Genomic DNA, 13169 nt, shown 5'->3' on the forward strand with positions numbered 1-13169 from the left:
AATGCAATTCCAATCAAAATCCCAATGACATTCCTTATAGAAATAGAAAAAGCAGTCACAAAATTCATCTGGAAAAATAAGAGACCCAGAATAGCTAAAGCAATCCTTAACAAGAAGAGTGAAGCAAGTGGCATCACTATACCAGACCTTAAACTGTACTACGGTGTAACAGTAACAAAAATGGCATGGTATGGGCACCAAAATAGACATGTAGACCAATGGTACAGAATAGAGGACACAGAGACAAACCCACATAAATACAATTATATTAGACAAAGGTGCCAAAAACATATCGTGGAGGAAATATAGCCTCTTCAACAAATGGTGCTGGAAAAACTGGAAATCCATATGGAACAAAATGAAATTAAACCCCTATCTCTCACCATGCACAAAACTCAACTCGAAGTGGATCAAGGACCTAGGAATTAAATCAGAGACCCTGCATCTAATAGAAGAAAAAGGCCCAAATCTCCATCATGTCGGATTAGGCCTCGACTTCTTTTTAATAAGACTCCTATAGTACAAGAAGTAAAATTAATAATCAATAAATGGGATGGGTTCAAATTCAAAACCTTCTTCTCAGCAAAAGAAACAATCATTGAAGTGAATAGAGAGCCTACATAATGGGAGCAAATTTTTACCACTTGCACATCACATAGAGCACTAATCTCTAGGGTATATAAAGAACTCAAAAGTCTTAACACCCAAAAAAATAATAATCCAATCAATAAATGGGCCAAGAAAGTGAACAGACACTTCTCAGAAGATGATATACAATCTACCAACAAATATATGAAAAAATGTTCAACATCTCTAGCAGTTAGAGAAATGCAAGTCAAAACTACTCTGAGATTTCATCTCACTCCAGTCAGACTGGCAGCTGTTAAGAATACAAACAACAATAAGTGTTGGTGAGGATGTGGGGAAAAGGGCACACTCTTACATTGCTGGTGGGACTGCAAATTGGTGCAGCCAATATGGAAAGCAGTATGGAGATTCCTGGGAAAATTGGGAATTTGACCCAGCTGTCCCTCTCCTTGGTCTATAACCAAAAGACTTAAAAACAGCATACTACAGGGACACAGCCACATCAATATTTATAGCAGCACAATATATAATAGCTAAATTGTGGATCCAATCTAGATACCCTTCAGTAGATGAACTGATACAGAAAAAAAAAAAAAAATATATATATATATATATACACATACATACACACACACAATGGAATATTACTCAGCATTAAAAGAGAATAAAATCATGGCATTTGCAGGTAAATGGATGTAGTTGGAGAATATAATGCTAAGTGAAGTAAGTCAATCCCAAAAAAACAAATGCTGAATGGCTTCTCTGATATAAGGATGCTGATTCATAATGGATGGGGCGGGGAGCATTGGAAGAATAGACGGAACTTTAATTAGGGCACAAGGGAGGGAGGGGAGAAGGGGAATGAGTGTAAGAAAGACAGTGGAATGAGATGGACATCATTACCCTAAGTACATACATAAAAAAATGAATGGTGTGATTCAACTTTGTGTTCAGCCAGAGACATGAAAATTTTTGCTCTATTTGTGTTAATATGAATTGAATTGCATTCTGCTGTCATATATAACTAACAAGAGTAAATCAAATTTTTTTAAAAAATTAAAAATTGAGTAAATTATTTCATGGGGTTTTGGTTGTTTTCCTGGAAGGCTGCTCTGGCTCCTCAGGGAGAAAGGAATGGGAAACTTAAGTAGTAAATGTGTGCCTGATCACTGCTTCAGCTTTTGTTTACGTACTCTTAAACCTGTTCTCCAGCAGCATCACGTTAATCAGCAGTCCTTGAATGTATGTTCTTTGAAAGCAATGAAGAGTTTTTATCCAGCTTATTAGCTAGTTCCCGGTGCTTTCTTTCCATCATGCCAACTTTTGTCTGTTCCTAACCACGAGCTGCCCTGACTCTGTCTGACTGCAGTTACATAATGATTCCTGGTATACTCTTCTCAGGCAGTGGCAATCTGCTGTGGAGGGTGATCATGATGCTAAGAAGCCTTATACTAAAAGCAAAGGAAAGTAGAATAAAACTCTCAACACATAATAAATAGCTAAATAGAAAGTAAAGAAACAAATTGAAGCCAATATTCAAACTTGAAAAGTGATCTTTTTAATCAGGATATGATGTTGTGACCCTTCTGCAGATACATAGTAGAATAAGTTAGAATGTGCTATGACTCCTTCCTTCACCTTCCCTCCCTCCCTCCCTCCCTTCCTTCCTTCTTTCATTTCTTTCCAAAAATTCTTAATATAGAATTCACCCTCTTAAAATTGCAAGTGTATTATACAGTACTGTTATGTTTAGCCACAGTGTTGTATAGCAGATCTCTAGAACTTACTCATCTTGTACAACTAAAGTTTTATGCCAGTTGATTAGCAATAGCCTGATGCTAATCAGAGGTAGAGCCTCCGAACTCTGTCAGCCACTATTCTATTATTTGCCTCATTAAGTTTGATTATTTTAGATATTTCATTTAATTAGAATCATGTAGAATTTGTCTTTCTATGGTTAGCTTATTTCAGTAGCATAATTTCCTCAAGGTTCTTCCATGTTGCCACAAATGAAAATATTTTCCTTTTTTTTTTTAAGGCATTCATGCAATAATGGGCATTTCAGTTGTTTACACATATTGGCTCTTGTTAATGGTGCTGACGTGAACATGGGAGTGTTAATATCTCTTTGAGATCTCAATTTCAATACTTTGAGATAACACCCAGAAATTGAATTGCTGAATCATATGGTAGTTCTATTTTTAATTTGTTGAAGAACCAACATATTATTTTCCATAGCAGATGTACCATTTTTGCATTCCCACAAACAGAATTCAAGGGTTCCAATTTATCCTCATTTTGCCAGCATTTGTCATTGTTGTTTTGATAGGAGCATCCTAAGTAGTGTGAAATGATATCTCATTGTGGCTTTCCTGATGATTGGTGTCACTGAGCCTTCTTTCATATACCTGTTGGTCATTTGTGTCTTCTTTGAAGATATATATATATATATATATATATATATATATATATATATATATATATATATATTCAAGTCCTTAGACTATTTTCCAATAGAGTTATTAGGTATTTTTTGCTATTGAGGAGATCCTTACATATTTTGAATATATCAGAAATATGGTTTGATAATTTCTTTCCCATTCCACAGGCTACCCTCTTAGTCTATTGATTGTTTACTTTGCTGTGCAGAAAGCTTTTAGTTTGGTGTAGTCCCACTTGTCTATTTTTGCTTTTGTTGCCTGTGTTTTGGTCATCTTGTACACAAAATCTCACGAAGAACAATGTGAGATTTTTGATATTTTTGATATGTGATATTTTTGAGACTTTTGAGATTTTTGATAATTGATATGCACTTAAGGGTAAGATAATTTCATTATTTTGCATATCAATGTCCAGTTTTCCCAGTGACATTTGTTGAACACAGTGTCCTTTTCCCATTGTGTTTCATGGCACTCATGTTAAAGATTATTTGACCATATGTGTGTGGATTTATTTCTAGGTTTTCTGTTCTGTGACATTGAGCTATGTGCCCATTTTCTTTCTTTTTTGGTGCTAATGCACTCTGCCACTGAGCTACACCCCCAGTTCACCCTGGTCTATATGACTATCTTTATGCCAGTACCATGCTGCTTAAATATACTGAAGCTTTGTAATGTGCTTTGAAACCAAAAGTTTGATGCCTCCAGCTTTGTTCCTTTTCAAGATAATTTTGACTGTTTAAGGTCTACTTTGGGTCTAGGTGAACCAATTATTTTTAATTTTAATTTCTATATTTTTAATTTCTATAAGAAATGTTATGGAGATGTTGGTAGGAATTGCATTGAATCCATAGATTTCTTTGGGTACTTAGACATTTGAGCAATATTAAGTGCTCCAATCTATAAACATCAGATCTGTTTCTGTTTGTGTCTTCTTTAATTTCTTTCATCAATGTTTGATGATTTTCAATGGGTCACTTCCTCAATTGCTTAAAACATTGCTAAATATTCTGTGCTTTTTTGATACTATCATAAATGGAATTGTTTTTATAATTTTATTTTCAGATAATTACCACAGTATAGAAATACAACTGATTTTATATGCTGATTTGTATACTGCAATTTTACTAAAATGAATTAGTTGTAACAATTTTTCTGTGGAAAGTTTAGGATTTTATATGCATAAAATCATATCAGCTGTAAATGGGAACATTTCTTTCTTTCTAATTTGGATGCTTTTATTTCTTTTTCTTGCCTTTTTGCAAGAGGTAGTACTTGCAGTGCTGTGGCTCCCGGTGGGATTTTCAGCACTATGTTGAATAGAAGTGGCAAGGATGGCATCCTTGCCTTGTTACTGAAATTCATGGAAAGGCTTTCAGTTTTCACCATTGAATATGGTGTTAGCTATAGTATTTTAATATATGGTCTTTACTGAGTTGAAGTAACTTATTCCTAGTTTGTTGAGAGTTTTTATTGTGAAAGAGTATCAAATTTTTTTGAGATGTTTGTACATCTTTTTGGAGTTCATTAAAATTTGATACATGTATAGCCATATGATAATTAAATCAGAGTAATAAGCACTTCCATCTCTACAAATGTGAATCATTTTGTGTGTTTGGAATTTCAAACTCTTCTAGTCATTTTGAAATATACCATGGATTTTTTAACAAGTAATTACCCCTACTGTGCTATAAAATATCAAAACAAACTCTCGCTGTGTTTTAGTGTCCCTAATTTCTTTCCATTCTCCCCTACTCCCATCCCTTCCCAGTCTCCAGTGACCACTATTATACTCCATTTTTTGTAGGATTGACTTTTAGTTTCCACAAATGAGTGAAAACATTATTCAACATGATGTGGTATTTTTATTTCTGTGTCTGGCTTTTTTCACTTACATAATAATTTCTAGTTCCATTCTTTTTATGGCTGAGTAATATTCCATTGTGTCTATATACATATTTTCTTTATTCATCCATTGATGGAGAGGAAACCATCCTCCAGGTTGATTCCCTATCTTAGCTTCTGTGAATAGTGCTGTAATACCATGGGAATGCAAGAATCTCTTGTGTATAATAATTTCATTTAAAAGGTGTTGAATTTTATCAAACACTTTCTGTATCAAGAGGATCATGAAATTTTTATTTTTCATTCTGTTAATGTGGAGCATCATAGTGATTAATTTTTTTATGTTGAACTGTTCTTGTATCCCAGAAATAAACCCCACTTGGTTATGGTGCATTATTCTTTTAAGGTGCTGTTGAATTTGATTTTTTTCCGAAGATTTTTTCTTCTGTTATCAAGGATATTGACCTATAATATTCTTTTCTCATTGAATCTTTAAAAAAAACTTTGTTATTTTTAGATATATATGACAGTGAAGTATATTTTGACATATTTATACAAGCATGGGCTATATCTTATTCTAATTAGGATCCCAGTCTTGTGGTTGTATACGATATGGAGATTCATCTTTTTCTGACTTTGGTATCAGGGTAAAGATGGCTTCATAAAATGAGTATTCCCTCTCCATTTGATTAGACAAAGGAGGATGAAGGGAAGGGAGGGAGGATGGGATTTGGAAAGACAGCAGAATGAATCAGATAACAACCTTCCTGTGTTCATATATGAATATATGACCAGTGAAACTCCACATCATCTACAACCACAAGAATGGGATCCTAATTAGAATAAGCTATACTCCATGTATGTGTAATGTGTCAAAATACACTCTACTTTCATGCATATCTAAAAATAACAATTTTTTTAAAAAGAGGCATTTTAAAAAAAAGGGATATCTTGGTGGCTTCCAGGTTTGGGCAATTGTGAATAAAGTTGCTATAAACATAAAAAAAAATTAAAAAAAATATTCCCTTCTTTTTAGCTTCTTGGAAGTATTTGAGAAGATTGGAATGAACTCTTCCTTAAATGATAAAATTCTCCAGTGAAACCAGATGGTTATGGGCTTTTCTTTGCTGGAAGGTTTTTCGGTTACTGACACAATCTCCTTACTAGTTACATCTGCTCCTATTTTTTATTTCTTCATAATTAAGTCTTGATATGTTGTATGTTCCTAGTAATTTATCCATGTTTTCTAGTTTACCCAATTTCTTGGCTTATAGTTGCTTATGGTAGTCTCTTATGATACTTCTCATTTCTGTAACATCCGTTGTAATATCTTTTTTCCATTTTTGTTTTGTTTATTTGAATCTTTTCTCTCCTTTTCTTAGTCTACTAAAGGTGTGTCACTTTGGCTTATGTCTTCAAGAGCCAACTCTTAGAATCATTGTGTTTTTTTCTATTGTTTTTCCATTCTCTATTTAATTTACTTCCCCTCAAATCTTTATTATTTCTTTCCTTCTTCTAATTCCCTTGGTATATAAAGTTAGGTTGTTTATTTGAGCTTTTCTTTTTTAAGATGGGCATTTATGATTATAAACATCTCTTAGTACTAGTATTAATTGTACACCTGCCCTAAGTTTTGATATGTTGTGTTTTCATTTTCACCTATCTCAGTTTCTAATTTATTTTTTGATCTCTTATTTGATCCATTAGTTGTTTTAGAGTGTGTCACTTAAGTCCCACAAATTCATATTTGTGAATTTCCAGATTTTCTTGTTCCGATTTCTAGGGGCTATTTTCCATTGTGGTCAAAAAGATAGCTGGTATGATTATAGTTTTCTTAAATTTGTTAAGACTTGTTTTGTGACTAACATGAACTCTTTCCTGGAGAATGTTACATGCATGTTTGATAAGAATTGTGTTTTGCTGTTTGTGGGATGAATGTTTTGCAGGGGGCTGTTAGGTCCATTTGTTCTACAGTGCATTCCAGTCCACTGTTTCTGTGTTGAATGATTTATTGAATGTAGATAATAATTAGAAGTTAATAATGATACTTATAGCTGGTACAGTTTTGTTTTTTTTCTTAGAGAAGCTAAAATAAACATGTTAATACTTTATTGCTATCTGTTCATTCTGATATATGACCTTGTGATAATATATCCTTATTATTAATATTAGGCAGTGTCTAGGCCTAATATTAATAATAAGGATATGAAATATCCACGTTTGTATTTGGCATGAATTTTATCCAGTAATAAACACTAGAAATTCATTAAGTCCTCTTCAAAGAAGTATCTTTATTTATATTAGTTGAAGATTTTATTTATGCTAGAAGTTAACAGGTAAGAAAAAAGGCTGTTTATAGGATACTTATTTTCAGAAAGATGAGATGGGGTAATGGGGAGAGGTATTCAAGTACAGAATGCTATGTGACTTCAGAGAAAAGCCAGCAGCCAAGGGAAGATACCTATCATAGAAGGAAGAAATGATACAAGAAGCTTCCCCTCTTGTCCCCAGCTCCTGCTTCTGGTGTTGGGGCTGATTCATAGCTCCAGAGCCTCTGGTCCACCCACTTAGCATGGTCTAACTCACACTGCCATGTTACCTTCCCATCTTCCTCTGTCATCTATTCACTCTGTTCTCTAATATTTGGAACAAACATGACTCTCTTCATGTCACATCTGATTTGAGATTATCCTTTTCATTAGGCTATGAGTTTACAATGCTTATTAAGGAGCTGGCTCATTATAACAGATTAAAATTTGTCTATCAATGTTTGGAGTAAAATATTAATTGCAGGTATTTGGAAGGGAACATTTAAATGGTAAACCTTTTTAAAAATGAGTAGGATTGTAATCCCTCAAAGTTTAACAGAAAGAATTGAAGTGACACAAGCAAAGCCATGGACAGGGGGAAGTCTAGGCTATTGCCCAGTTGCGTTTTAGTACAAATTAGAAAGCTACTTTTGAATCAGGACTCTGAATGCTAAACTCAAGAATTTAAAAGATATAGAAGTCTTGATGAATTCTTTGCTTTTCCAGTGCTTTCATCATTTCATCATACTGTAGTCAACTCCTATTTGCCTGAATATTTTTAAATGAAAAATGTCCTCTCAAGAGCCTTTGACTCATCCTTTCTCTTTTTGGACCTGCTTTTTAGCCAAATCCCTGCCTGTTATTATGAAGGGAGAGGAGAAGAAGAATAGAGGAGAAAACTAAGCTCATTTAGTTGCTTCATTCTTAGATATGTTAGAGGCAAAGGGATCGATATTAATTTATTAGAATCAGAATTAAATTGCTTTTAGCCAAAGGCTGTTTTAAGATATGGGCAAAGAGCAGGGTAATTTAATTTTAAAATAAGGTATAAAGATTAAGGCAGTACAGAATTAGAGTGCATTTTTTAAGTATAAAAATAAGTAACATTCAAAATTGTAAAAAAAAGAATAAAATGCCAAAAATATCACCATAATATGTTAACCAATGTTTAAAGTATTTTTTCCTCTGAAGTTTGAAATAGAAATGCAGTGAAATAGAAATGCAGTAAATGAATATAATAGTTATAAAATCACATGTGGATTCTGTTTATCTAGAGTACCTTTTTAGCCTGACTAACCTTCAGAATCTATAATATCATAAGCACCATAAAATACACATGTGCTAGATTTAGAGAAAATTTCAACTATTTCCTACCTGCCTTCATGTAAAGGGAAATGGAGACATTTAAGTGTTGCTGATTATGATAATGCCCATGTGAAAAAGTCTTCAATTAATCTGTATTATATCTGCCAAATGGTTATTTATGGCATTTCTGTCCCCATGATCGCATCTCTCTAGCTCTCTTTCAAAGTGAGGTGATTGTTTACTTAAAGGATAATCACTTCCTAGTGTGAATTATTCACACATGATAGAATTTTGTCAGCGCATGATGTACCTAACCATATGCACAAAGGCTAAAAGGTGACTGGGTTAAATGGAAACATTTATTTGATTAAGAGAGGGAATTAAAGACAAATTATGTCCTTCATTTCTTGCTAATTTTTATAATAAGGCAAAATATATATTTTATAAAAATTCCAATGCCTGGAAAAATACTCAGGATTTATTATCTTAATATGTATTATTTTCTAAGAAACACTTTGCTATGATGATAGCAAATAATAAATACCCAATGACAATGGAACTTTCCTATCTGCTGTCTCATTTTATCAGTGCAAAATTAGCAGCCACAATGGAGCCACCAACTGGGAGGTGTTTTAAAAAGTGCTATTTAAATTGCTTCTGGAGTCTGATATGCACACATTATAAGAAAGGATATAGAGAGAATGGACCACTTATAAAGGAATAAGGTTAAGAGTCTTGGCTATAAATATCAATCCTTGAAGAGAGACTTTGCCTTCCCTGAAGAAATAAGTGTCACTTTAATCTATCCCCCAAAATGTTCCCATGCCAGATATTATTTGGCTTTGGCTTTGACTACCCCCAGCCTCCACCTCACCACCACCTTCATGCTACATTCCATCTTTAGTAGTTCCTTAAAACCATCACTAAAACCCCTGGAAGGGCTCAACGAAATCATCCATCTTGCTTTTTCATCAGCAGTGTAGAAGCTGTGATATGCACCTGAGTGCACGTGCCTCAGCAAATCCTCCGTCCCAGCTCAGGGTGTGTTTGGAGCCATAGGTGTTCTTTTAAATCGTCATAGAGAATCTTCAAGTGTTCAATTCAGACAAAACTAATATGCCCTCCATTGCATGTGTCTTCAGTTGCACTTTATTCACCTCTCAATGCTAGTATTTCTTAGGGTCAGCTGTTTCCAACTGCTTTCCCTCCCGAGATTGCCAGCTCCTCGAGGGCAGGAACTATACATTCTTGGTCCTTGTAACCCTGCATCTAACACAGTACTCAGCAGACTATGGGCATTCAGTAAGTAGTTGTTGAATCAGTAAAGAAGTACAATGGGAAAAGGATAGGTTGGAGCCAAGCATGTCTAGAATTCAATCCTGGCTTTATCTTATTATACACTTTGGGTGAGTTTCTTACCCTTTCTGAGCTTTTCTGGAGAGCATTTCATAAATTGTAAGTGCTTTCTGGTTGTTAGTTCATTTAATGTAACGGTATTTCTGCTATATATAAATTATGTACCAGTCAGTTCTGTGCGAGGTGCTGGGAAACTACAAGAAGATAGGATTTTCTTCTCAGGAAATGAATTATTTAATGTCCTTTTTTTCCTAAATTACTGTGATTTGGGGGTCATCAGACTTGATCTTATGTAGAATAATCAAGAAATGTATTGATTGGTTTCTAGCCCTTATTTCTTCCTAGTAGACTCCCTCACCTTATAAGTGTGAGAGTTCTCAGTTTCACGTCACTCCTATTCTTCATGGTCATCAGTTTTATGAAGTCCTTATTATCTGTGGTATTGTTGGTACTTATGATATTTCAGAATTATGAAAGTGGTGATGTTACAACAGAATAAGAATCAGGAAAGCCTCTCATCCTAAAATCACAATGTAACATACTTTGTTATTACAATTGATAACTATTCTTTATAAGGAAAGGTGACTAATTGAAGTCATCCATAGGGAAAGTGAATTCAGGTACTTTTCAGTCACTTGAAAGTGTGTACAGTGAGACTCTGCTCACTTCCAGAAGTGAGATGATTAGAAAACTTAAAAGAATTGCTAGAACAAAGAACTCCTGCCCAGACATTTCTTCAAACGCACCTTCAACAAAACAGAAAAATAAAATGGTACCTTGAAGAGGGTCCCTGGTGTCAGCTCATGATTGCTTATGTTCTTAGAATGACAGAAAATCCCAGCACATAAATACTTAAAAAGAAAACATTTAGCATTGATTTTAAAAGTACATAATTAATGTTTGACAACATTAGGGTGAAAGTAGGTTTTTTTCCAAATGTATGTTGCCTATTAAATACTAGGAAATAATGTTTATACACACATATGGGTGCATGGATACACAGCACACAGTGCTTAGAGATTCACAATCTCTGAACTCAAAAAGAAAAACACCTCCAACTAGTAAGCATTGGCTTTAAATGTTTTAAAATTTAGTGCTGTTGAGAGATGAGCAATCACATGTGCCATTAATCAGTTTCTCCCTTTTCTTATAAAGAGTAGAAGTTGGTTTAAATTTTTTAAATCAATTATTTCAGCTTCTTGCTATGACCAAAACATTTTGCTATGAATGAGATAGTTAGACCCTTACCTTTTAGATGTCTGAAGATCTTTAGTAGTCCTCCCAAGTTTGGGTAATTTCACTTCTATTCAAAGTAACATGAATATTTTCAAATTTCACTAAATGTTAAACTTCACTAAGTTTAATTTGAAGCCTAGTTTTCTGCTCATCCTCTCAATGTTTCAATCAACATCTAAATTTCTGTCCCCCAAATGTGTATTTCTGGCTCACTTATTTCTTTGAGCTCCAGATTCAGTGTGTCCAACCAAACCTAGGGATGCCATTTTGGTGAAGGTACCAACTTCCGTTCAGTTCCATAACACTTATATCCCTTTCCTTCTCTATGTCTAGTCCACCACTGAGTTATACAAATCTTATTCATTAGATAGCTTTTAAATCCACATTCTTATCTTCGTTTCTATAGCCACCACTCTAGTCTGGGTCACCATGATCTCTGGCTTGGATGAATGCAACAGAGTTTTCATCTGAACTGTTTGTTCCTCTCTGGCTCCTCTCCAATACCTTCTTTTTTCAAAATATGAATCCGGTCAGGTCACCCCCTTTCTGTGAGGCCATTCAACAACTTCCCATTGCTCTTAGCAAAAATCCATAAGCCTCAGTGTGATCTGCATGGTTTGCCTTGGTTATATGTATTCCTGCTACAGAGCCTGGAAGGATCTTCACCTGACTTCATAACCTCACAGTTAACTTCTGGCTGCCTTTTGGGCCTTACCTCAAAGGAAACTTCCACAGGAAAGTCTGTTATAGCACAGTGCATCTGTCCTTACAGCATTTTGCCTAACTTGCAGCTGTATGGTTACCTGTATGGTTATTGATTAATATTCCTCTATGGGACTATAAGGTTTGTAAGCATAAGCACTATGTGGGTTTATCTTCCTAGTGTGTTCCTAACTTAGAGAGGTGGGGGCCATTGTTCTGAATGACTTCCTAAGCCCACTTACACTGTTTGGAATTTATCCTTGGATAAGATGATTATCAGATAGATATTCCTGAAACATAGAAATGAGGCAGAGTTATAGCAATTGCAGCTCATTGCCATTCTTACTCTATTTTACTTCTGTCCCTCCTTTCTAAATTCAATGAGAAGGGTTACTATGGAATCTCTCAGGCAGATGTTCGACTGTCACCTGTTTATTCATTTGAACAATATTGATTGAGTTCCTAAGTACACACTTGACTCTAGGAATAATAAAATGAGAAATGATTCAATCTAAAATGTGTATCTCTAGCCCACAGGCCCACTCTGGTAGGAGAGACTGTCCAATTAACAGAGAATATGATCTAGTATAGAAGATATTGCAATGAGAGTTTGAATGGAGTTCTAGAACTCAGAGGAGAGTGTAACTAAAATAATTACCTGGCAGTGCCAGAAAATAGGGAAGAGGTGAACTTTGAGCTAGTAGGAATGGTAGGAATTTGTCAGGTAGAGACAGGAGAGGAGGCATTAAAATGGGCTGGGACAGAATGTGAGAGGGCGGGGTCTATGAAAGAGTGTGACCATTTAGAATAGTTTTATCCCTGGATGTGCAGGGATGGGGAGAAGGAAGGTGGCAGGAGATGGGAAGAGAGGTATGTTGGAGTCACATTGCAAAATGAATATTGTAGTGCAAAGTACAGAATGAATATCCAGCTACAGGTCACTAAAAGTCACTGGACCACTCTCAATGTCTTTGATTTAAAAAAAAAAACAGTATGTGAGGAAAAATTTATATTAAAGGTTCAATAGTTTATTGTGAAAGCAGTGACTGAGCCAGTAAGAGTAGTGATCATCTGACACCAAGAAATGGAAAATGATCACAGCCCTTCTGGAGGGTGTAGGGTGGGGACTGGGCTCTGTCTGGTCCTCTGAGAGAAGAGAAGGACAAGGTCCCAGCAAGCTGGCCCAGTCCAGCACTGGGAGAAAAAGCAGTGAGCCTGGCCTTACTTGTATGTACCCAGTGCCCTGACAACTGTCTGGGTTTGTGTCCTGCAGTTCCATGGAAAATGGAAGACCACCTGATCCTGCCGACTGGGCTGTGATGGATGTCGTCAATTATTTCCGAACAGCAGGATTTGAGGAGCAAGCTACTGCTTTTCAGGAACAGGTAAC

At 35.2% G+C, this 13169-nt stretch overlaps 1 protein-coding gene across 3 annotated transcripts in view; it reads left to right on the forward strand.

Moving 5' to 3' along the window:
* The window catches only part of Samd13 (sterile alpha motif domain containing 13), a 49024-nt gene that overhangs the window by 19286 nt on the left and 16569 nt on the right, over nt 1–13169 (forward strand). For all 3 annotated transcript variants that reach the window (XM_046443234.2, XM_046443233.2, XM_046443232.2), the window contains one exon: nt 13053–13164. In XM_046443234.2, coding sequence (XP_046299190.1) covers nt 13053–13164 — 112 coding nt within the window. The remainder of the gene's footprint in view (nt 1–13052; nt 13165–13169) is intronic.

The sequence above is a fragment of the Marmota monax genome, unplaced genomic scaffold (genome assembly GCF_021218885.2).
Source record: "Marmota monax isolate L192 unplaced genomic scaffold, Marmota_monax_Labrador192_F-V1.1 WCK01_AAM20220418_F8-fsc00046, whole genome shotgun sequence".
In the NCBI taxonomy this organism is placed as follows: domain Eukaryota; kingdom Metazoa; phylum Chordata; class Mammalia; order Rodentia; family Sciuridae; genus Marmota; species Marmota monax.